Raw genomic sequence first — 26,391 nt, 5'->3', positions numbered from 1 at the left:
TCTGTGTTTGTATATTGTACTTTCTACGTAATTAAAGTGATATTAAACTTTATTTTTTATTGAAATAAAAATGACATTATACTTACCTGCTCTGTGCAAGAATATTGCCCAGAGCAGTGGATTATCTCCTTCTCGGTCTGGCACTGTCACTTCCCCTTCCTACAATTGCCCCTATAGCAAGCTGTGTGTTATGTGGGCACCCATGCGATTACGGTCTGTAGACACACACAGTGTGGCTCGTCCACAACCCTTGCTCCCTCCTCACAGGACTTGACTGACAGCTGAAGGAGCCCATGGCAGTGTTTCCCCTGAAAGCAGTAAGAGGCAGCAATGCTGCTGTGGACAGGTCAGCACTGGATCAGTGGAGGTGTCAGGTCAGGGGCGGACTGACAACTCATGGGGCCCCCCGGGCAATAGGGGATCATGTGTCCTTGCCCAAACTCAAAAAAGCCTATGAAAAAGATACCAGGGGCATCTCATGGGGCCCCCTACTTACCCCGGGCCATCGGGCAGTGCATGAGTGTCCAAATGGTCAGTCCACCCCTGGGTTAGGTAAGTGTTTGGGGGGCACAAGTAGTGTTACATTTTTTACCCTAATTTAGGGAATGCGTTAAGTTACAAAAAAAGTTTTGAATTTAGAACCACCTTTAAATACCACCAAAACGAAGCTCTACATGTCTCAAAAAATGATATAAAATTCCTGTTTTTTTTTTTTCTTTGAATCTGTGCAGTTGTTGAAATGACCTCCTACCAGTTCTTATTTTGAGTGGTAACACTTTTGTAAACTAGATCTACACTCCTCTGTGTTGCCACTCAGGCTGCAGTGAGTTCTTGGCGAGAAAGCCTTGAATATCGTCTTTCCTCCACAACAAGTCACTCAAGTGACATTCCTGTAGGTCACGCATGGTAGCTCAAGGATCATGATTGACTGCATTTCCTAATTGGTCTGATTTTTAGCATTGCTATTTAGGGGGGAATTTGGGTGGAGCTCTGTCAGTCACACGATTAATTAAAAAAACTATTTAAAGGTAAAAAAAAGTGTGCGAACCAAACTCATGAAAGCAACACTTGCTTTCATATGTTTTGTTCAGCATAATGTTATTTCTAGCATGCTCATAATTTAAAGCAGGGGGTCTCTAAACTTTATAAACAAAGGGCCAGTTTACTGTTTTTCAGACTTTAGAGGGGCCGGACTGTGGCCAGTGGGAGAAGAAAATGTCCTGGCATCAGTGGGAGTAAACAATGCCTCATCATTGGTATTAACGAGAGATATAGTGCCCCATCACTGGTATCAATGGGAGCAATGGTTTCCCATTGTTGGTGTCAGTGGGAGGAATAGTGCCCCATCATTGGTGTCAGTAGGAGGAATAGTGCCCCATCATTGGTGTCAGTAGGAGTAGTGCCCTATCATTGGTTTCAGTGGGAGGAATAGTGCCCCATCATTGGTGTCAGTAGGAGGAATAGTGCCCCATCATTGGTGTCAGTAGGAGTAGTGCCCTATCATTGGTTTCAGTGGGAGGAATAGTGCCCTAGCAATAGTGTCAGTAGGAGGAATAGTGCCCTATCATTGGTGTCAGTGGGAGGAATAATGCCCCATTATTGTTGTCATTATTGGTGTTAGTGGAAGGAATAGTACCCCTTCATTGGTGTCAGTGGGAGGAATAGTGCCCTAGCAATAGTGTCAGTAGGAGGAATAGTGCCCTATCATTGGTGTCAGTGGGAGGAATAATGCCCCATTATTGTTGTCAGCGGAAGGAATAGTGCTCCATCATTGGTGTCAGTGGGAGGAATAATGCCCCATTTATTGGTGTTAGTGGAAGGAATAGTGCCCCATTGTTGGTGTCAGTGGCGGGAACTTTACTTTAAGCTATCCATACATGGGTTTGAAAACATTTTGAAAGTTCATAAAAAAAGTCTAAACAGCCATTTTATGATTACAAAAGGAATGAGGTACACTAGAATTTCAGAGTTAGACACCATGTATTCGAGGTGTATAAGGTTTAAAAACGGATTTTGATTTACATTTATATATATGAAGATTATTTATTGCTTCTATTTTGTTATTTCTAATACATTGTATTACAGATTATGTGCTGTTGTCCTGTGGATTTAAAATGGTGAATTGCTTTAATCTCGTTTCATTATATATAATAACACTTTATTAGAATTAGGCAGTTCCCATGTTACATTGATCATTTCTGCTGTAGAAAGATATGTGCAGTCTACTAGAGAGCAGTATTTTCATCTTTAGTTTGAGAAATGACTATTATATAGTTACATAGTTTATATGGTTGAAAAAAGACATAGGTCCATTTATTCAATCTAAGTGCGTGTGTGATTTTTATTCTCTAACAGTTACCAGGGCCCTGTATATTCTGCTTCCTGTGGAAGACATCTAAAGGTTCTCAGCTTGTATAATTTTTTGGGGGAGAATGCTCTACATTTGTACTGCCCTAACAGTAAAGAACCCTTTCCTCACTCTAAAATTAAACCTCCTTTCTTCAGACTTTAAATCATGGTCCTCTTCAGGGACCTTAGATTAAACAGCTTATTACCTTTGATATATTTATATAATGTATTCATATCCCCTCTTAAACGCCTACTCTTTAGAATGAATAACTGAAATCTGTGTAATTAATTGAGGTCCTCCACCTCACTTATTAATTTTGTTTCCCTCCGCTGAACCCTTTTTAATTCAACAACGTCTTTTCTGAACTGCGTATTCACGATGAGGCCAAACCAGCATTTTGTAAAGGGGTAGAATTATTGATTTATCTCTGGAATGTACAGAATGCCCTCTTTAATTAAAGAATATGTAAACCCAACATTTCATATTCCTGATATGTACCTGCTGTACTATGTACTTGTGTGAAAAATATTATGTTCCCTTTGTATTGCTTTCTTTAAGTGAAATCCCTGGTGTTCGTGCCAGTCCCCCTGCTTTCCTAATAACAACTGACCACACTGGGCATGATAGCACAGCGTGGTCAGTCTTCTGGCTGTGCTGAGAACTCACCCCGCTTTCCTCCAATAATCAGACTTGTCCTGACACACATCCCACCCCACACCCCCAATGCACGGCCATTTACTGGGAAGACCAGTGTGATGCTGTTTCTCCTCCCCCAGCTCTCTAAGATCTTTATGCAGCTGAAAACAGAGGGTATGTGATCACTTATAAAAAAGGTGTAAAAGGTGTTTATAAAGTTTTTTTTATATGTATACACAAACATTTTGCCGTTTATTTCTTTTTTAAACTAAATTGGTTGTCTTATGAGGTGAGGGTTCACATTTACTTTAATGACATTTGTTTGCTACTTTGCTTGACATTGCATGCTATTGCTAAGTCTGACCTACAATCACCCCAGATCCTTCTCTATCAACGATTCTCCTATTGGAGCCCTTCTAAATGTGTGTTTTGCATGAGTATTTTGGCACCCTATGTGATAGAATTATTGACTTATCTCTGGAACATGTGTTATGAACTGCATAACTATCATAACTGTCCAAAACTGTGGATTTAGCAATAAATGTATGTGATGCTGCATCCTCCCTGTGGATTCTATCTCTCTCACTTTCTAGCCTATTTATGTTTTTAGTACCTTTCCATGTATAGTAAGGTGGCTAAGGGATTCTGTGCCCATGTATACAAGGTTCCATTGTAAAGTAATGCTCATGCATTACTTAAAGTATATGTGAACCTTCATGTTGTAAAACAACCCGTTCCATTTAATATAAAAATGAAAAGCAAAACATCTGTGCATGCAAATAAAAAACATTATAAACATCTTTTTTTCCTTTTTTTTAAAATAAGCAATCACATACCCTCTGACTCAGCTACATAAGGAGCTCAGAGAGCTGGTGGACGAGAAGCAGCAGACGCCGAACTTCACAATGAATGGCTGTGCTGGAGAAAAGGGGGCATGCCAGCACAAGCCTGAGCATTAGATTAGCTAGAGAACTGACCATGCTGTGTTCCCATGCCTAGTGTGGTCAGTTTTTAATAGGAAAGCAGAGGCACTGGCAGGAACACCAGGGATTTCACACAAAGGAAGCAATGCAAAGAAAACAGGATACTTTTTAATACAAGTACATGGTACAACAGGCACATATCAGGAATATGAAATGTCAGGATAACATATTCTATAAATAGTACATAGTAAAGTAATGCTGATTAGTTACTGTGCCTTACTCCATAATAGCTAAGTGACTCTTTGCCCACCCTGCTGTGACTTATTGTGGCATGGCTTTATAGCTTTGTGGCTTCATATGTACATTACCAGCTTATATTATGCCTCCATGTACTGTGTATATGTGTGTGTGTGTATGTGTGTATGTGTGTGTGTGTGTGTATATATATATATATATATATATATATATATATATATATATATACATTGTATATGTATATGCATTGCCCCTGTGTAAATATAATCATTGGCATCTATATTATTATTATACAGGATTTTTATAGCAGCAACAGTTTGCTCAGCGCTTTACAATATAAAGGGAGACAATACAGCAACGATACAGTGCAATACAAGAGGGTTAGGAGGGCCCTGCTCCTTGGAGCTTACAATCTAAGCTCCAAGGAGCAGGACCCTCCCATCCCTCTTATATTGAACTGTATTGTTGCTGTATTGTCTCCCTTTATATTGTAAAGTGCTGAGCAAATTGTTGCTGCTATATAAATCCTGTATAATAATAATATTGTATTGAACTTGTGATTTTTTCCCCCTTCTTTTCTTAATCAAATATTAAACGTTGACTTTCTGCAAATATATTATTTCTGCCTGAAAGATTTTGGATCTAAAAGCAAGCTTTCATAAAAGTACAGCACATTTTCAGGCAGCTCACTGTATTCCTGCCCACCTTCCCCACATTCTTGCCTGTTTGTGTGAGTCAGGAAAGCGTTCAGCACTGCGCTTGTTGCATGCTAGCAGCCTGCTGAACTCCTACTGCCATATACTGCACTAGAATATCACTGGAACTTGCTGAACCAAGACAAAGGCAGATTTTGATACTTCGTCATGGAACATGAATTTTGTTTCATTTGCTGCTAAAGCACAGGATAGGATTCTACAGATACCTACAAAATTATCACTGAGCTCTTGGATCTGAGTATACAAGTCATCTAATGTACAATGAAGCTTAAATTGAGCATTTTGGCTGTATTTGTTGCTTTTCTTGGTATATTGAGCTTTATTTTTTTAGTGGTTGCTATTGGAACCGATTTCTGGTATATAATCGATGCTTCTAAACTGGAATTAAAAAGGAACTTCTCAGAAACCCTCAGCTCCCACTCAGGACTTTGGAGGATGTGTAACTGTAAGTAATATTGATTGATGTCTCGTTTCAGTCGAGTTGGTTATTTTATTAAGGAGAAGTCTTTCACAAATGTTGTTTGTTTTTTTATTTTTTCTTCCAGTTAAGGACAAGTGTTCTCCTCTGATAAATCCTTTTTGGCACAGCAATGTAAACTTTACGGATTCACAAAAGCAACTTTTAAGTGAGTTTGATTTTGCAATCACTGTTATGTATATTTAATAGTAGTTTATATTTCCTTTCTACAACATCAGACCATTTCCTTAGTGTTAAAGACCGTTCCTTATACCAAAAATAATAGCATGGAATAACTAGACAGACTGGGGTTGATTTACTAAAACTGGAGAGTGCCAAATCAGGCTCACTTCTGCAGGGTTGAGGTTAGAAGCTGATTGGTTTCTATGCAGAAGTGAGCCTGATTTTGCACTCTCCAGCTTTAGTAAAAAAACTCCACTATGCGGTTTGCGTGACTTTATTTAGCTGAAGTCATTTTAATCTTGTTGAATAAATATATATAATTAAACCTAATGTAGCAATGTAACAGATTCAGAAAGCTTGTTACGCAAAAGAGGTAATAAAACAAATTGGTTGCAAAAGTAAAACTTTGCGGTATTGCAACAAAAATAATATATATGTTTTGTAGCTGTTATTTATGATGGCCTCACTTTACTTACTTTTGCTTTAAAATGAAGTATAACAGATGTTTGACGTATGCTCTGCTTATACAAATATTGCTTTCATATCACATTTCAAAATATATTGTGGCTTTTCTAGCTATCAAATTATTGGTAGTCTCTTATCTCCTTAGGGAACAAATGTAGATGATTGGGGAATGTTACTCTTAGATTGTAAGCCCTCAAGCAATACAGAAACGATACAGTGCAACACAAGAGGGTTACTCTTGTATTGCACTGTATCCTTGCTGTATTGTCTCCCGTTATATTGTAAAGCGCTGAGCAAGCTGTTGGCGCTATATAAATCCTGTATAATAATAATAATATTACTGAAATGTACAGTATTTTTTATACTGTTTCTAGTGCAGCACTGCCCCTTGCAGGATATTTTAAGTACTGCAATAAATATTAGCATTTTAATGATAGGATAATGTTTTCTCCAGCACAAGCTGATTTGTTTGATAAAATGACTGTGGTATTTCTTATAGCAATAAAATACAGTATTGCAGTGTGGGTTAAATAATTGAAACTGCATACAATGTTTAGTTATCCCTATAAATACATAGTATTATCCAAAAACTAAACAAAAAAAATAACCTGCTTGTTCAATGGAAAATTCATTTGAAGTAGTCGCATGATTAAAACAATGCTGTGCTTTTAAAAAAAAAAGTATCATTCACAGAGCAAGGAAGTATTTGTTAGCTGCATTCTATGTGATACAGGCATTATTTACTGAAACTGGAGAGTGCAAAATCTGGTGCAAATCTGCATAGAAACCAGCTTCCAGGTTTTATTGCCAATGCTTAATTGAACAAGTTGATGTTAAAAGCCAATTGGCTACCATGCACAGCTGCACCAGATTCTGAGTGAACCAGTTTGAGTAAATCTACCCTCTTCAGTACTAATATTACAGAAAGAAAAATAATTACTAAAATGTATCTAAAACCTAGTTATATAAAGCATCCAGATATATTTATGGGAAAAAATAAATAAAATTAGCGAAAATAAATAAAAACTGATGCCTCTATAAAACTGAAGCCTAAACAGAATCATTAAGGACCTATTTACACATTGCCATTGCAACAAGGTAACATGCATGTGTCCAACTTCTCTATATTAAATATAGTGCCTATTCTCAGATCATGTGTTTTGAAACGCACGACATGTATTTTTCTTGCATTTAGTGCATTTAGCTCAAAGTCAACACATATAAAATGCATTTTGATGTGTGGCAACATACATTAACAAGCCTTGATCAATGTCTGTTAACCCTATCCACTTAAAACTCTAAATTAAAGAATAAAATCACTTTCAGTAACATATTACACTCCGATTTAGGGTATAACATGTTACTATGCAGCACCCCACAATGACAGCGGGTGGGGATTCCTCTCCCTGCACTCAGTGACACAACTTTGCGGGGCTCCGCCTGCACAGCCACATCATTCATTCACAGAAATCTATGAAAGAAGAAACTACAATCCCTTTCTTCCACTACAGCAGATGGACTTGTAGTTTCAATGAACTGCAAAGGCACTGATCAGTGTGCTCCAAGTCCATTCAGTCTTCCTGCAGCTCTGAAACTGTCAGACCATATTGAAGTACAATCACAGAGCTGTAGGAAGTCTGTACAGGAGCCTGACTTTGCACCAGCAACCCACTGATCACGGGTGCAATGCTCTGCAGGCTCCTGAGGAATACAAAATATTAAAGCAGAGCTCCACCCAAAAGGGGAAGTTCCGCTTTAAGGACTGGTCTCCCGCTCCCCGTTAAGGATTGGCACCTTTGGGGAGCGGGGGGGGTGATCGGAAGTGGAAGTTGTCCTCCCTCCCTTCCCGTAGTCTTCTGGGACACGTGACAGGTCCCAGAAGACTACAGGACCATTCACAAAGTGCAGTGCTACTCGTGCATGCGCAATGTGCACCCGGCTGTGAAGCCGCAAGCTATCACAGCCGGGTACCCAAACTGAAGATGCCAGCGCTGGTAACACAGGGCAGCCGGTGAAGCGGGGGGGGGGGGGTGGACACCACGGGATTGAGTGTATTTTGTAAAAGTCAGCAGCTACAGTTTTTTTAGCTGCTGACTTTTATTTTATTTTATTGACACTGGAACTCCACTTTAAATACACATTTTTTACTTCTAAAAACATTTTTTTTTTTTTAAGCTGAATGCATTGAAAACGCAGAAAGTGAAGCACACGCTGACACAGGACCACACACCTGCCTAAAGCCAGTTATAGATCGTTTGAATCTCGACCAATTCAGCAGGGACTGGCTGAGATTTTAACCATCTATGGGCGAGCCGATTCTACCCAAATCGATTTTTGTACGACTTGGGTACAACCAGCCTGTCGGATTTTTCATGTGGCTATAGCTACTGGCAATAATCACTGTGTTTTCCCAGAATAGATGGCTCACCCCCGCACCCCTTTCCCCTACCGGGAGAACACAAGAGCTTCCTGGGATAAATTCTCCCATCAATACTGACTGTGTTGATGGGGGAATCAAGCAATTTTCTTTCCTGCAATCAGTGGCCGGCTTAACACTTTAAAAATGCACCTCTACATGTATAAATCTAAATGGTCTCTGCCCTTCACAGATACCTAAGTTTTCCATTTCATCCCTTTAGCAAGAGACATATATGAATGACACAAGCTCTGTGGCTAATTAAATGCAGGTAAGGCCCTGAGAGAATCTAATTACCATCTTAATTTGCTGCAGATCTGGTGCAGTGTATATGTGTTTAGTTTTTAATGAGCTAAGTAATGAGGTGGCTGCACTATACATAAAGTTCCACATATATGCAGTTTTAGGTAGAAACCACTTTAGATTCTAGCAGCAATTTAAATTATGCAAATGATGTTTAGTGGCACATTTTCATCTAGCCATGCTATATTGTGGAATAGGAACCCTATGTAATTAGCAGCTGAAGTGCACTAGATTCAATAAACATCACAATCCAGTCTTTTGATTTTACTCCTAATTAACCTAAAGTAGTTCTGTGGAGGAACCTGTGATAAAGGGATTCCTCTAATGTAAATCAACAACTGCTTCCTGACTAGGGAATATTGGATCTGCCAGGGTGAATCCTGATTGGAATTTGATGAACCCCCACTTAACGGCAAATCTTATTCAAGCTATGCGGAGGCAAATCTTTTTCTTAAATTATGGACATTTCTAGAACTTATAGGTAAACCACAGCCTAAAGGCACAGAAAGCTGGGCACTGCTACGAGGTATATGTACTAATGAAAAAAACTTATATATATAAAAATACAGTACAGCAAAATGAGGGTGCTTTAAATGGGACTCCTGGAGCAACATGGATAAAATACAAATCCTTTAAAATACTACTTTCTAGGTTGCCTTTAAGTGGTTCTATAGCCAGAAGGTTTCTTGCTTTAAAACTTTTGACTAGTTGTTCCTCCACCCTCCCTTAACTTTCCTGAGTCCTGGACTGATCCAGTGCTGGTTCTCTCTCTCCTCTCACAGCTCAGAGACAAGTGGAACCCATTGGCTCCTGCTGCTGTCAATCAAAAGCTGTGAGGAGGGAGCAAGAGGCAGGGCCAAGCCTTGTTGTGTGTGTCAACAGACTCATATGGCCTGGCTTGAGAGTGAACTTGCAGGTGCATTCCCATAGGAAGCAGACTTTTATGGTGGCGCACTGAGAAAAGGAGGAGCCAAGAGTGCTAGTGGGGAACCCTAGAAGAGCTTCAGAGCTGGTCTGTCCAATACCATTGGACAGAGCAGGTAAGTATAACATGCTTGTTATTTTAAAGAATAATCTCTTTTTTTCATTTACAGCTATCAACAAGACAGTTTTAATGAGTCAGAATTGGGTGAAATGTACTGGAGACACAGGGTACAAGCCAGGTGTTTTATTATAAAAATTATAAAAATTAAAAGGCCACAGATGATAAAGCAGTGTACATTTAGCCCCTGGCAGAACACTTTTAAGAATGGATGGAGGTGAATTAGATGGATTAGATCCCTGGGGGAGGAGGGGGGAAAGTTTCTAGGCACCAAAAAATATCACCCCTCCACAGTAATGTCCTCTGTCCCCCTTTACATCACTCCCCACTGTAGTGTCCTGTACCTCCCAATGCAGTGTCTTCTGCCCCCTTTTCATCACCCCCTCCCCACTGTAGTGTCCTCTACCCCCCTCCCCCCCCATACAGTATTGTCCTGTACCTCAAATGCTGTGTCCTTTGCCCCCCTCCCCCCAAAGTAGTGTCCTGTACCCCCCCAAAGCAGTGTCCTCTTCCCCCTTCACACCACATCCCCCCTACTGTCATATCCTCTGCCCCCTTCCCCTCCTAGTAGTGTCATCTGCCCCCTGCATATCACCCAACCCCCCAAACTGTGTAATGTTGTCTACCCTGCCCCATAGCAGTGTTCTCTGCCCCCCACAAAGTGTCCTCTGCCTCCCCATCTCCCAAATAAGTGTCCCCTGTTCTTTTTTTCATCAAAATCACCCCACTGTAGTTTACTCTGTCCCCCCCCCACAGTGTCTCCTAAGCCCCTCCCACAGTGTCTCCTAAGCCCCCCTCCCACAGTTTCTCCTGTGTCCCCCCTCCCATGGTGTCTCATAAGCCCCCCCTCCCACAGAGTCTCCTGTGTCCCCCTCTCCCACAGAGTCTCCTGTGTCCCCCTCTCCCACAGAGTCTCCTGTGTCCCCCCTTCCCACAGTGTTTCCTAAGACCCCCTCTCACAGTGTCTCCTAAGCCCCCCTCCCACAGTGTCTCCTGTATCCCCCATTACAAAGTGTCTCCTAAACCCCCCCCCACGGATTCTCCTGTGCCCCCCTCCCACGGTGTCTCCTAAGCCCCCCTCACAGTGTTTCCTAAGCCCCCCATCCCATGGAGACTCCTGTGTCCCCCATCTCATGGAGACTCCTGTGTCCCCCCTCCCACAGTGTCTCCTGTGTCCCCCCTCCCACGGTGTCTCCTAAACCTCCCCCCACAGAGTGTACTCTGCCTCCCCATCTCCCAAATCAGTGTTCCCTGTTCTTTTTTTCTTTAAAATCCCCCCACTGTAGTTTACTTTGTCCTTCCCTCCCACTGTGTCTCCTAAGTCCCCTCCCACAGTGTCTCCTAAGCCCCCCTCCCACAGTTTCTCCTGTGTGCCCTCTCCCGCAGTGTCTCCTAAGCCCCCCCTCCCACAGAGTCTCCTGTGTCCTCCCTCCCACAGTGTCTCCTAAGCCCCCCTTTCACAGTGTCTCCTGTGTCCCCCCTCCCACAGAGTCTCCTTTGTCCCCCCTCACAGTGTCTCCTAAGCCCTCCCTCCCACAGTGTCTCCTGTATCCTCCCACAGTGTCTCCTGTATCCCCCATTCCAAAGTGTCTCCTAAACCCCCCCACGGAGTCTCCTGTGCCCCCCCTCCCATGGTGTCTCCTAAGCCCCCCTCACAGTGTTTCCTAAGCCCCCCATCCCATGGAGACTCCTGTGTCCCCCCTCCCACGGTGTCTTCTAAGCCTCCTCCCACATAGTCTCCTGTGTCCCCCCTCCTACAGTGTCTCCTAAGCCCCCCTCTCACAGTGTCTCCTAAGCCTCCCCCCACATAGTCTCCTGTGTCCCCCCTCACAGTGTCTCCTAAGCGCCCCACTCACACACTGTCTCCTAAGCCCCCTCCCACAGAGTCTCCTGTGTCCCCCCTCCCACAGTGTCTCCTAAGCCCCCCTCTCACAGTGTCTCCTAAGCCCCCCTCTCACAGTCTCCTGTGTCCTCCCTCCCACAGTGTCTCCTAAGCCCCCCCACATAGTCTCCTGTGTCCCCCCTCCCACAGTGTCTCCTAAGCCCCCCACATGTAGTCTCCTGCATCCCCCCTCCCACAGTGTCTCCTAAGCCTCCCATCCCCACATAATCTCCTGTGTCCCCTTCATATCACACATGCAGGTAGCACTGCCTACCTGTTAGTGTGTATAGAGCAGAGCGGAGATCAGAAGACAACACAGTGCTTGGTCAAAGGCAGGAGCTGCCAAGCTAGTAATTGGTTGTTAGGACAGCCTAGCAGCCAATCACTGAGCAGCTTCTGCCCTGACCGCTCTCCATCCAGCACTATGCTGCCTCCTGCTCTCTGCTCTGCCTGTAACATGAGAGTGGCAGAGGCTGGGGGAGGCAGAACCGCGGTCATGATTGACCTGTTGGCTCCCCACGGTCAACCGGTCAATCACAATCGACGGGTTGCTGACCCCCCTAGATTAGATGGATACTGTTCTTGCACTTCGTTTTTTTATTTCTTTGAAACAATGCAGGGGCATGCTGCAAACAATGGACAACTACAAGAATATATGGTCTGCAACAAGTATGTCTAATGAAACATCATAAAAAATATTAATCCGTGATCTATTAATCTGTATATATCAAAACTCAGCATTATAATAGAAAAAGCCAGAGAAAAAAATATCACCATAAAAGGAAGGAGAATTACTTAAAGGATTTTAAAACAATCCCTATTTTTGCCACAACAACCTTCCCAAAAGGCATAATAGTTTAGATACCCCACCTGGAAGACCTATTATAGCTAGCATGGATGGTCCCACCAGTGACCTATCCATATACAGTATCACACAGAAGTGAGTACACCCCTCACATTTTTTTAAATATTATATCTTTTCATGTGACAACACTGAAGAAATTATACTTTGCTACAATGTAAAGAAGTGAGTGTACAGCTTATATAACAGTGTACATTTGCTGTCCCCTCAAAATAACTCAACACAGCCATTAATGTCTAAACCGCTGGCAACAAAAGTGAGTACACCCCTAAGTGAAAATGTCTAAAGTGGGCCCAATTAGCCATTTTCCCTCCCCGGTGTCATGTGACTTGTTAGTGTTACAAGATCTCAGGTGTGAATGGGGAGCAGGTGTGTTAAATTTGGTGTTATCGCTCTAACTCTCTTATACTGGTCACTGGAAGTTCAACATGGCACCTCATGGCAAAGAACTCTCTGAGGATCTGAAAAAAAGAATTGTTGCTCTACATAAAGATGGCCTAGACTATAAGAAGATTGCCAAAACCTAAAACTGAGCTGCACCATGGTGGCCAAGACCATACAGCGGTTTAACAGGACAGGTTCCACTCAGAACAGGCCTCTCCATGGTCGACCAAAGAAGTTGAGTGCACGTGCTCAGCGTCACATCCAGAGGTTATCTTTGGGAAATAGATGTATGAGTGCTGCCAGCATTGCTGCAGAGGTTAAAGGGGTGGGGGGTCATCTTGTCAGTGCTCAGACTATACACCGCACACTGCATCAAATTGGTCTACATGGCTGTCGTCCCATAAGGAAGCCTCTTCTAAAGATGATGCACAAGAAAGCCAGCAAACAGTTTACTGAAGACAAGCAGACTAAGGACATGGATTACTGGAACCGTGTCCTGTGGTCTGATGAGACCAAGATAATCTTATTTGGTTCAGATGGTGTCAAGCGTGTGTGGTGGCAACTAGGTGAGGAGTACAAAGAGTACAAAGAAAAGTGTGTCTTGCCTACAGTCAAGCATGGTGGTGGGAGTGTCATGGTCTGGGACTGCATGAGTGCTGCCGCCACTGGGGAGCTACAGTTCATTGAGGGAATAATGAATGCCAACATGCACTGTGACATACTGAAGCAGAGCATGATCCTCTCCCTTCGGAGACTGGGCCTCAGAGCAGTATTGCAACATGATAAGGACCCCAAACACACCTCCTAGATGACCACTTCCTTGCTAAAGAAGCTGAGGATAAAGGTGATGGACTGGCCAAGCATGTCTCCAGACCTAAACCCTATTGAGCATCTGTGGGGCATCCTCAAATGGAAGGTGGAAGAGCGCAAGGTCTCTAACATCCACCAGCTCTGTGATGTCATCATGGAGGAGTGGAAGAGGACTCTAGTGGCAACCTGTGATGCTCTGGTGAACTCCATGCCCAAGCGGGTTAAGGCAGTGCTGGAAAATAATGGTGGCCACACAAATATTGACACTTTTTGCCCAATTTGGACACTTTCACTTAGGGGTGTACTCATTTTTGTTGCCAGCGGTTTAGGCATTATTGTCTGTGTGTTGAGTTTTTTGAGAGAACAGCAAATGTGCACTGTTATACAAGCTGTACACTCACTACTTTACATTGTAGCAAAGTGTCATTTCTTCAGTGTTGTCACATGAAAAGATAGAATAAAATATTTACAAAAATGTGAGGGGTGTACTCACTTCTGTGAGATACTGTATATAGATTATTTCCTGCAAGCCTTTTGTGTTTTTCCTTTCTTCCTCACATGAGACTCCATGCATCTACTAGAAATATGCAAACAATACTCCTGGGAACCCAGTTATTCACTCTATACTTCATTCCATATGAAGCTGGCCTGTCAGCTCTGACATACAATCTGGTGCATTGCCCAAACATAAATTATAAACAAGCACAATTTATTCTGGATATCTCTAAATTTACATCAAACACAACTACTGTTCCTTCCTCGAACAGTTACAGTATATTTACAGACTAAAGGCACTGCTTTGGCACTGCCCTAATTTTACTACATTCCAAAAGTAGATAAAGGCACTGCTATTGGAGCCAATTTCAAACTGAGCAATGTCAACCTCATAATGGGATATTGGGAGGAAACTTACATCTGGTCCGACATTCTTTTTCACATATCAAATATATGTATTTTTTATTCTATATCCACTTTTGTACAATATTTTGACAAAAACAGACTTGGATTATCTTTCAAGTCAGTCAATCACCCTACATCTTTGTTGTTTTTTTATCTGGAACATACCAATTAAAATAATGCCACAATCTCCTCCTGTCACTGTGTCCTGTCAAAATATTAAATGTCACTTTAAACCTACAGGAGGTAACTCCTACCTACATTTTAACAGCTACCATCATCTCAAATGGAAACCGATCCTGCCCTGTCAACTCTGTTGGTGTAGAAAAACCTGCAAACATGTGGAAGATTACATCAGAGTGAAACCCTAAAAAACAAATTCTTTGTAAAGGAATACACATTGCAAATAATAGAGGAAACCTACTAGACAAACCTACAGCCTACCTTGAATAGCAGAAATAAGTTACAAATGGGGGAGACTATGGCATAAAGTTTATTACCCAATCTAATTCTAATTATCAATTCATTGAACACATCATGAAGAAATGTTGGTGTATTCTGTTGCAAGATCCCAAACTAGGTCCTACAGTATCTTGCAAATAAATAAATAAAACAATGTTCAAAAAGGCTTCAAGTATTTAGGGTAAAATAGGACCCATAGGACAGAAATTCAACATACCTTCCTTCTTTGTTTAGTTAGATGATAGGTATGTTGCAATGTAGGAAAAGTAAATGCCCAACATGTAAATTAATCAAGCATGGTCAGAAATCTGTCATTGACAACAATGGGAACATTGTCATTGAACATTTTCTAACATGTAAACAGATTAGTTGGGAGCATTGTCTAGCATGTAAAATAATCAAGCATGGTCAGAAATATTTCACTGACTACAATGGGGAAGAAAATAATATCCAACAATTCCTATTGAGTATATGGTTTACAGTATGACCTGTCTATGTGGTTTACAGTATTTTGGCTGCACTATAAAAGTCTGTATGCTCACTTTTAGAGATGAGCGAAGTATTCAAAAATTCGATTCGACTGATTCGGCGAATTCGTAGAAAAATTTCGATTCGAGTCGAATATATTCGCTGTGAATTTAACTTAAAAAAGGGTGTTTCTAGGCTTCAGAGAGACTTAATATTAGTGCTGAACACTGTACCTTTAATTTAAATGCCCTTGGAGTCTGCTGGGGAAGAGAAATAATACTGTCAGGCAGTATGACATGCAGATGAGTGCCGTCGATCTTAGAATCACCGCACACTTCACTCATTTGGGCAGTCACGGGGCCAAAACCAGAGTGTGGAGCCACAGTGTGGTGGTGGAGGCAGCAGCAATGGGAGGCCATACAGCACCCTATGACAAAAATGGAAACCACCAGCAGTGTGAGGAGACCTGAAAGTGGCACATGGCAGAGTGTGGCGATAGAGACAGCAGCAATGGGAGGCCGTACAGGGACCCATGACACACTCTGGACCTGGCAGCAGCATGAGGAGGCGGTACAGGGGCCCATGGCAGATTACGGGCCTGGCAGCAGCATGAGGAGTCGGTACGGGGGCCCATGGCAGATTACAGGCCTGGCAGCAGCAATGGGAGGCCGTACAGGGACCCATGACACAATCTGGACGTGGCAGCAGCATGGGGAGGCGGTACAGGGGCCCATGACAGATTACGGGCCTGGCAGCAGCATTTGGAGTCGGTACGGGGGCCCATGACACACTCTGGACCTGGCAGCAGCATGAGGAGGCGGTACAGGGGCGCATGACAGATTACGAGCCTGGCAGCAGCAACTTGGACAGGAGGACGTTCAGTTTCTGCACCGTCTGGTGCGTGCTCGCAAACTGTTGTCTCTTGGAAACGGATTCCAAGAAAGACTGCTGACGGAATCCGTGAAGAGGAGTAGCAGGAGAAGGAGCATCTGAACGAGCGGAATATGCCAACAAGCGACAACAGGGGCCCATGGCAGATTAGGGGCCTGGCAGCAGCTATGGGAGGCCCGTAATCTGCCAGCACCCTATGACAAAAAATGGAACCCACCAGCAGTGTGAGGAGACCTGAAAGTGGCACATGGCAGAGTGTGGCGATGGAGACAGCAGCAATGGGAGGCTGTACAGGGACCCATGACACACTCTGGACCTGGCAGCAGCATGAGGAGGCGGTATATAGGGGCCTATGGCAGATTAGGGGCCTGGCAGCAGCTATGGGAGGCCCGTAATCTGCCAGCACCCTATGTCAAAAAATTCTACACACCAGCAGTGTGTGAGACCTGAAAGTGGCACATGGCAGAGTGTGGCGATGGAGACAGCAGCAATGGGAGGCCGTACAGGGACCCATGAGAGACTCTGGACTTGGCAGCAGCATGAGGAGGCGGTATAGGGGCCCATGGCAGATTAGGGGCCTGGCAGCAGCTATGGGAGGCCCGTAATCTGCCAGCACCCTATGACAAAAAATGGAACACACCAGCAGTGTGAGGAGACCTGAAAGTGGCACATGTTTGGGGCATGATTCATGGCGGATTTAGTCAGTTGTGTCAGGAACTGGTGGTTTGAAATCCAGACTAATCCACGCCTGATTCATTTTCACAAACGTCAGTCTCTCCACACTTTGGGTGGACAGTCGTGTCCTCCGCGGAGTTGCAATACCTCCTGCCGCACTAAACACGCGCTCCGATGCCACGCTACTGGCCGGGCATGACAGCCTTTCAAGGGCAAATTCAGCTAGTTGGGGCCAAAGGTCAAGGGGATTGTCTACCTCGGTTGGCAGGGTGCTGTCCAAGTAGGCCTAAGCCTGTTGTTTGAGGTCCTGCTCCAGGTCCACCTGATGCTGCTGCTGCTGCTGCTGCTGCTGCGGCTGGTTAGTAGTTTCCTCACTGCGCTGGTGAAGAAAGCTACTCATCATCGACTGCAGACTGAGGCAGCCGCTGCTGGTGGAGCTGCCACTGCTCCTACCACCCCACCCCTCCCCTGCTGCCATGGCAGCGGAACGCGAGCGCACAGGGCCCACAGTGTCTGAGGATGGACGTTGGCGCAGACAGGCAGAGACCAGCTGACTACATAGGTGGTTTTTATAGTACGTTATTTTGGCCTCCCTCTCAGCAGGTGTGAAAAAGGCCACCATTTTTGAACGGTAGCGAGGGTCCAACAAGGTGGACAGCCAAAAGTCATCCCTCTGTCTGATGGTTATTATTCGGCTGTCGCTACGCAAGCAACCGAGCATGCTATGGGCCATTTGTGCCAAGGAATGCGAGGGACTCCCTGCCTCCATCTCCACAGCATACTGCCACGGTGCGTCTGGGTCCTCTGTCTCCTCCTCCTCCTCCTCCTCTACCAGATGCTCCTGCTCCTCCACTCCTGTCCGCTGAGTGGAAAAACCACCCATTTCACTCAATAATTCCTGAGCACCAATGTCCTCCTCTACCTCCTCCTCTTCTTCCTGTCCTGCCCCCACAGGGGTCATGTGGCGTTGAGATCTGTGCGCCACGTCTACCGCACCCTGACCAGCCATTGTTAACAGCATTTGTTCCAGGACGTGCAACAGAGGAATGACGTCGTTCATCCCATAGTCCTGCCGACTCACGAATAGCGTGGCCTCCTCAAAGGGCCTGAGCAAGCGCAGGTGTCACGCATGAGCTGCCAATGGCTGACATCTAAGTTACACAGGGAGTACCTTTATCCGCTTTTAACATCAGGAAATCGGTGATGGCCTTTCGCTGTTCGTAAAGGCGGTCTAACATATGTAGGGTTGAATTCCACCTTGTTGCAACGTCACAGCATGAGTCGGTACGGGGGCCCATGGCAGATTACGTGCCTGGCAGCAGCAATGGGAGGCCCGTAATCTGCCAGCACCCTATGTCAAAAAATTCAACACACCAGCAGTGTGAGGAGACCTGAAAGTGGCACATGGCAGAGTGTGGCTATGGAGACAGCAGCAATGGGAGGCCGTACAGGGACCCATGACACACTCTGGACTTGGCAGCAGCATGAGGAGGCGGTATAGGGGCCCATGGCAGATTAGGGGCCTGGCAGCAGCAATGGGAGGCCCGTAATCTGCCAGCACCCTATGTCAAAAAATTCTACACACCAGCAGTGTGAGGAGACCTCAAAGTGGCACATGGCAGAGTGTGGCGATGGAGACAGCAGCAATGGGAGGCCGTACAGGGACCCATGACAGACTCTGGACCTGGCAGCAGCATGAGGAGGCGGTATATAGGGGCCTATGGCAGATTAGGGGCCTGGCAGCAGCTATGGGAGGCCCATAATCTGCCAGCACCCTATGTCAAAAAATTCTACACACCAGCAGTGTGTGAGGAGACCTGAAAGTGGCACATGGCAGAGTGTGGCGATGGAGACAGCAGCAATGGGAGGCCGTACAGGGACCCATGACAGACTCTGGACCTGGCAGCAGCATGAGGAGGCGGTATATAGGGGCCCATGGCAGATTAGGGGCCTGGCAGCAGCAATGGGAGGCCCGTAATCTGCCAACACCCTATGTCAAAAAATTCTACACACCAGCAGTGTGTGAGGAGACCTGAAAGTGGCACATGGCAGAGTGTGGCGATGGAGACAGCAGCAATGGGAGGCCGTACAGGGACCCATGACAGACTCTGGACCTGGCAGCAGCATGAGGAGGCGGTATATAGGGGCCCATGGCAGATTAGGGGCCTGGCAGCAGCAATGGGAGGCCCGTAATCTGCCAACACCCTATGTCAAAAAATTCTACACACCAGCAGTGTGTGAGGAGACCTGAAAGTGGCACATGGCAGAGTGTAGGGGCGATGGAGACAGCAGCAATGGGAGGCCGTACAGGGACCCATGACAGACTCTGGACCTGGCAGCAGCATGAGGAGGCGGTATATAGGGGCCTATGGCAGATTAGGGGCCTGGCAGCAGCTATGGGAGGCCCATAATCTGCCAGCACCCTATGTCAAAAAATTCTACACACCAGCAGTGTGTGAGGAGACCTGAAAGTGGCACATGGCAGAGTGTGGCGATGGAGACAGCAGCAATGGGAGGCCGTACAGGGACCCATGACAGACTCTGGACCTGGCAGCAGCATGAGGAGGCGGTATATAGGGGCCTATGGCAGATTAGGGGCCTGGCAGCAGCTATGGGAGGCCCGTAATCTGCCAGCACCCTATGTCAAAAAACTCTACACACCAGCAGTGTGTGAGACCTGAAAGTGGCACATGGCAGAGTGTGGCGATGGAGACAGCAGCAATGGGAGGCCGTACAGGGACCCATGAGAGACTCTGGACCTGGCAGCAGCATGAGGAAGCGGTATATAGGGGCCTATGGCAGATTAGGGGCCTGGCAGCAGCTATAGGAGGCCCATAATCTGCCAGCACCCTATGTCAAAAAATTCAACACACCAGCAGTGTGAGGAGACCTGAAAGTGGCACATGGCATGAGACACTGTGGACCTGGCAGCAGCATGAGGAGGCGGTATATAGGGGCCCATGGCAGATTAGGGGCCTGGCAGCAGCTATGGGAGGCCCATAATCTGCCAGCACCCTATGTCAAAAAATTCTACACACCAGCAGTGTGTGAGGAGACCTGAAAGTGGCACATGGCAGAGTGTGGCGATGGAGACAGCAGCAATGGGAGGCCGTACAGGGACCCATGACAGACTCTGGACCTGGCAGCAGCATGAGGAGGCGGTATATAGGGGCCCATGGCAGATTAGGGGCCTGGCAGCAGCTATAGGAGGCCCATAATCTGCCAGCACCCTATGTCAAAAAATTCAACACACCAGCAGTGTGAGGAGACCTGAAAGTGGCACATGGCATGAGACACTGTGGACCTGGCAGCAGCATGAGGAGGCGGTATATAGGGGCCCATGGCAGATTAGGGGCCTGGCAGCAGCTATGGGAGGCCCATAATCTGCCAGCACCCTATGTCAAAAAATTCTACACACCAGCAGTGTGTGAGGAGACCTGAAAGTGGCACATGGCAGAGTGTGGCGATGGAGACAGCAGCAATGGGAGGCCGTACAGGGACCCATGACAGACTCTGGACCTGGCAGCAGCATGAGGAGGCGGTATATAGGGGCCCATGGCAGATTAGGGGCCTGGCAGCAGCAATGGGAGGCCCGTAATCTGCCAACACCCTATGTCAAAAAATTCTACACACCAGCAGTGTGTGAGGAGACCTGAAAGTGGCACATGGCAGAGTGTGGCGATGGAGACAGCAGCAATGGGAGGCCGTACAGGGACCCATGACAGACTCTGGACCTGGCAGCAGCATGAGGAGGCGGTATATAGGGGCCCATGGCAGATTAGGGGCCTGGCAGCAGCTATAGGAGGCCCATAATCTGCCAGCACCCTATGTCAAAAAATTCAACACACCAGCAGTGTGAGGAGACCTGAAAGTGGCACATGGCATGAGACACTGTGGACCTGGCAGCAGCATGAGGAGGCGGTATATAGGGGCCCATGGCAGATTAGGGGCCTGGCAGCAGCTATGGGAGGCCCATAATCTGCCAGCACCCTATGTCAAAAAATTCTACACACCAGCAGTGTGTGAGGAGACCTGAAAGTGGCACATGGCAGAGTGTGGCGATGGAGACAGCAGCAATGGGAGGCCGTACAGGGACCCATGACAGACTCTGGACCTGGCAGCAGCATGAGGAGGCGGTATATAGGGGCCCATGGCAGATTAGGGGCCTGGCAGCAGCAATGGGAGGCCCGTAATCTGCCAACACCCTATGTCAAAAAATTCTACACACCAGCAGTGTGTGAGGAGACCTGAAAGTGGCACATGGCAGAGTGTGGCGATGGAGACAGCAGCAATGGGAGGCCGTACAGGGACCCATGACAGACTCTGGACCTGGCAGCAGCATGAGGAGGCGGTATATAGGGGCCTATGGCAGATTAGGGGCCTGGCAGCAGCTATGGGAGGCCCGTAATCTGCCAGCACCCTATGTCAAAAAATTCTACACACCAGCAGTGTGTGAGGAGACCTGAAAGTGGCACATGGCAGAGTGTGGCGATGGAGACAGCAGCAATGGGAGGCCGTACAGGGACCCATGAGAGACTCTGGACCTGGCAGCAGCATGAGGAAGCGGTATATAGGGGCCTATGGCAGATTAGGGGCCTGGCAGCAGCTATAGGAGGCCCATAATCTGCCAGCACCCTATGTCAAAAAATTCAACACACCAGCAGTGTGAGGAGACCTGAAAGTGGCACATGGCATGAGACACTGTGGACCTGGCAGCAGCATGAGGAGGCGGTATATAGGGGCCCATGGCAGATTAGGGGCCTGGCAGCAGCTATGGGAGGCCCATAATCTGCCAGCACCCTATGTCAAAAAATTCTACACACCAGCAGTGTGTGAGGAGACCTGAAAGTGGCACATGGCAGAGTGTGGCGATGGAGACAGCAGCAATGGGAGGCCGTACAGGGACCCATGACAGACTCTGGACCTGGCAGCAGCATGAGGAGGCGGTATATAGGGGCCCATGGCAGATTAGGGGCCTGGCAGCAGCAATGGGAGGCCCGTAATCTGCCAACACCCTATGTCAAAAAATTCTACACACCAGCAGTGTGTGAGGAGACCTGAAAGTGGCACATGGCAGAGTGTGGCGATGGAGACAGCAGCAATGGGAGGCCGTACAGGGACCCATGACAGACTCTGGACCTGGCAGCAGCATGAGGAGGCGGTATATAGGGGCCTATGGCAGATTAGGGGCCTGGCAGCAGCTATGGGAGGCCCATAATCTGCCAGCACCCTATGTCAAAAAATTCTACACACCAGCAGTGTGTGAGGAGACCTGAAAGTGGCACATGGCAGAGTGTGGCGATGGAGACAGCAGCAATGGGAGGCCGTACAGGGACCCATGACAGACTCTGGACCTGGCAGCAGCATGAGGAGGCGGTATATAGGGGCCTATGGCAGATTAGGGGCCTGGCAGCAGCTATGGGAGGCCCATAATCTGCCAGCACCCTATGTCAAAAAATTCTACACACCAGCAGTGTGTGAGGAGACCTGAAAGTGGCACATGGCAGAGTGTGGCGATGGAGACAGCAGCAATGGGAGGCCGTACAGGGACCCATGACAGACTCTGGACCTGGCAGCAGCATGAGGAGGCGGTATATAGGGGCCTATGGCAGATTAGGGGCCTGGCAGCAGCTATGGGAGGCCCGTAATCTGCCAGCACCCTATGTCAAAAAATTCTACACACCAGCAGTGTGTGAGACCTGAAAGTGGCACATGGCAGAGTGTGGCGATGGAGACAGCAGCAATGGGAGGCCGTACAGGGACCCATGAGAGACTCTGGACCTGGCAGCAGCATGAGGAAGCGGTATATAGGGGCCTATGGCAGATTAGGGGCCTGGCAGCAGCTATGGGAGGCCCATAATCTGCCAGCACCCTATGTCAAAAAATTCAACACACCAGCAGTGTGAGGAGACCTGAAAGTGGCACATGGCATGAGACACTGTGGACCTGGCAGCAGCATGAGGAGGCGGTATATAGGGGCCCATGGCAGATTAGGGGCCTGGCAGCAGCTATGGGAGGCCCATAATCTGCCAGCACCCTATGTCAAAAAATTCTACACACCAGCAGTGTGTGAGGAGACCTGAAAGTGGCACATGGCAGAGTGTGGCGATGGAGACAGCAGCAATGGGAGGCCGTACAGGGACCCATGACAGACTCTGGACCTGGCAGCAGCATGAGGAGGCGGTATATAGGGGCCCATGGCAGATTAGGGGCCTGGCAGCAGCTATAGGAGGCCCATAATCTGCCAGCACCCTATGTCAAAAAATTCAACACACCAGCAGTGTGAGGAGACCTGAAAGTGGCACATGGCATGAGACACTGTGGACCTGGCAGCAGCATGAGGAGGCGGTATATAGGGGCCCATGGCAGATTAGGGGCCTGGCAGCAGCTATGGGAGGCCCATAATCTGCCAGCACCCTATGTCAAAAAATTCTACACACCAGCAGTGTGTGAGGAGACCTGAAAGTGGCACATGGCAGAGTGTGGCGATGGAGACAGCAGCAATGGGAGGCCGTACAGGGACCCATGACAGACTCTGGACCTGGCAGCAGCATGAGGAGGCGGTATATAGGGGCCCATGGCAGATTAGGGGCCTGGCAGCAGCAATGGGAGGCCCGTAATCTGCCAACACCCTATGTCAAAAAATTCTACACACCAGCAGTGTGTGAGGAGACCTGAAAGTGGCACATGGCAGAGTGTGGCGATGGAGACAGCAGCAATGGGAGGCCGTACAGGGACCCATGACAGACTCTGGACCTGGCAGCAGCATGAGGAGGCGGTATATAGGGGCCCATGGCAGATTAGGGGCCTGGCAGCAGCTATAGGAGGCCCATAATCTGCCAGCACCCTATGTCAAAAAATTCAACACACCAGCAGTGTGAGGAGACCTGAAAGTGGCACATGGCATGAGACACTGTGGACCTGGCAGCAGCATGAGGAGGCGGTATATAGGGGCCCATGGCAGATTAGGGGCCTGGCAGCAGCTATGGGAGGCCCATAATCTGCCAGCACCCTATGTCAAAAAATTCTACACACCAGCAGTGTGTGAGGAGACCTGAAAGTGGCACATGGCAGAGTGTGGCGATGGAGACAGCAGCAATGGGAGGCCGTACAGGGACCCATGACAGACTCTGGACCTGGCAGCAGCATGAGGAGGCGGTATATAGGGGCCCATGGCAGATTAGGGGCCTGGCAGCAGCTATGGGAGGCCCATAATCTGCCAGCACCCTATGTCAAAAAATTCTACACACCAGCAGTGTGTGAGGAGACCTGAAAGTGGCACATGGCAGAGTGTGGCGATGGAGACAGCAGCAATGGGAGGCCGTACAGGGACCCATGACAGACTCTGGACCTGGCAGCAGCATGAGGAGGCGGTATATAGGGGCCCATGGCAGATTAGGGGCCTGGCAGCAGCAATGGGAGGCCCGTAATCTGCCAACACCCTATGTCAAAAAATTCTACACACCAGCAGTGTGTGAGGAGACCTGAAAGTGGCACATGGCAGAGTGTGGCGATGGAGACAGCAGCAATGGGAGGCCGTACAGGGACCCATGACAGACTCTGGACCTGGCAGCAGCATGAGGAGGCGGTATATAGGGGCCTATGGCAGATTAGGGGCCTGGCAGCAGCTATGGGAGGCCCGTAATCTGCCAGCACCCTATGTCAAAAAATTCTACACACCAGCAGTGTGTGAGGAGACCTGAAAGTGGCACATGGCAGAGTGTGGCGATGGAGACAGCAGCAATGGGAGGCCGTACAGGGACCCATGACAGACTCTGGACCTGGCAGCAGCATGAGGAGGCGGTATATAGGGGCCTATGGCAGATTAGGGGCCTGGCAGCAGCTATGGGAGGCCCGTAATCTGCCAGCACCCTATGTCAAAAAATTCTACACACCAGCAGTGTGTGAGACCTGAAAGTGGCACATGGCAGAGTGTGGCGATGGAGACAGCAGCAATGGGAGGCCGTACAGGGACCCATGAGAGACTCTGGACCTGGCAGCAGCATGAGGAAGCGGTATATAGGGGCCTATGGCAGATTAGGGGCCTGGCAGCAGCTATAGGAGGCCCATAATCTGCCAGCACCCTATGTCAAAAAATTCAACACACCAGCAGTGTGAGGAGACCTGAAAGTGGCACATGGCATGAGACACTGTGGACCTGGCAGCAGCATGAGGAGGCGGTATATAGGGGCCCATGGCAGATTAGGGGCCTGGCAGCAGCTATGGGAGGCCCATAATCTGCCAGCACCCTATGTCAAAAAATTCTACACACCAGCAGTGTGTGAGGAGACCTGAAAGTGGCACATGGCAGAGTGTGGCGATGGAGACAGCAGCAATGGGAGGCCGTACAGGGACCCATGACATACTCTGGACCTGGCAGCAGCATGAGGAAGCGGTATATAGGGGCCTATGGCAGATTAGGGGCCTGGCAGCAGCAATGGGAGGCCCGTAATCTGCCAACACCCTATGTCAAAAAATTCTACACACCAGCAGTGTGTGAGGAGACCTGAAAGTGGCACATGGCAGAGTGTGGCGATGGAGACAGCAGCAATGGGAGGCCGTACAGGGACCCATGAGAGACTCTGGACCTGGCAGCAGCATGAGGAAGCGGTATATAGGGGCCTATGGCAGATTAGGGGCCTGGCAGCAGCTATAGGAGGCCCATAATCTGCCAGCACCCTATGTCAAAAAATTAAACACACCAGCAGTGTGAGGAGACCTGAAAGTGGCACATGGCAGAGTGTGGCGATGGAGACAGCAGCAATGGGAGGCCGTACAGGGACCCATGACAGACTCTGGACCTGGCAGCAGCATGAGGAAGCGGTATATAGGGGCCTATGGCAGATTAGGGGCCTGGCAGCAGCAATGGGAGGCCCGTAATCTGCCAACACCCTATGTCAAAAAATTCTACACACCAGCAGTGTGTGAGGAGACCTGAAAGTGGCACATGGCAGAGTGTGGCGATGGAGACAGCAGCAATGGGAGGCCGTACAGGGACCCATGAGAGACTCTGGACCTGGCAGCAGCATGAGGAAGCGGTATATAGGGGCCTATGGCAGATTAGGGGCCTGGCAGCAGCTATAGAAGGCCCATAATCTGCCAGCACCCTATGTCAAAAAATTAAACACACCAGCAGTGTGTGAGGAGACCTCAAAGTGGCACATGTTTGAGGCATGATTCATGGCGGATTTAGTCAGTTGTGTCAGAAACTGGTGGTTTGAAATCCAGACTAATCCACGCCTGATTCATTTTCACAAACGTGAGTCTCTCCACACTTTGGGTGGACAGTCGTGTCCTCCGCGGAGTTACAATAC

At 47.5% G+C, this 26,391-nt stretch overlaps 1 protein-coding gene across 2 annotated transcripts in view; it reads left to right on the top strand.

Moving 5' to 3' along the window:
• Nucleotides 1-4,802: 4,802 nt before the first annotated feature.
• Nucleotides 4,803-26,391, top strand: part of TMEM114 (transmembrane protein 114) — a 52,186-nt gene continuing 30,597 nt past the window's right edge. Inside the window, exons 1-2 of one of the 2 annotated variants that reach the window (XM_089692084.1) lie at nucleotides 4,803-5,325; nucleotides 5,426-5,506. In XM_089692084.1, the coding sequence (XP_089548210.1) occupies nucleotides 5,142-5,325; nucleotides 5,426-5,506 (265 nt within the window). In that variant the 5' untranslated portion in view covers nucleotides 4,803-5,141. The remainder of the gene's footprint in view (nucleotides 5,326-5,425; nucleotides 5,507-26,391) is intronic. The other variant, XM_089692076.1, reaches the window with a different exon arrangement.

This window comes from Staurois parvus, unplaced genomic scaffold (genome assembly GCF_062004578.1).
Source record: "Staurois parvus isolate SC_StPar_1 unplaced genomic scaffold, SC_StPar_1.0 ptg000022l, whole genome shotgun sequence".
NCBI lineage: Eukaryota > Metazoa > Chordata > Amphibia > Anura > Ranidae > Staurois > Staurois parvus.
This window is presented reverse-complemented; position numbering and strand designations above follow the sequence as displayed.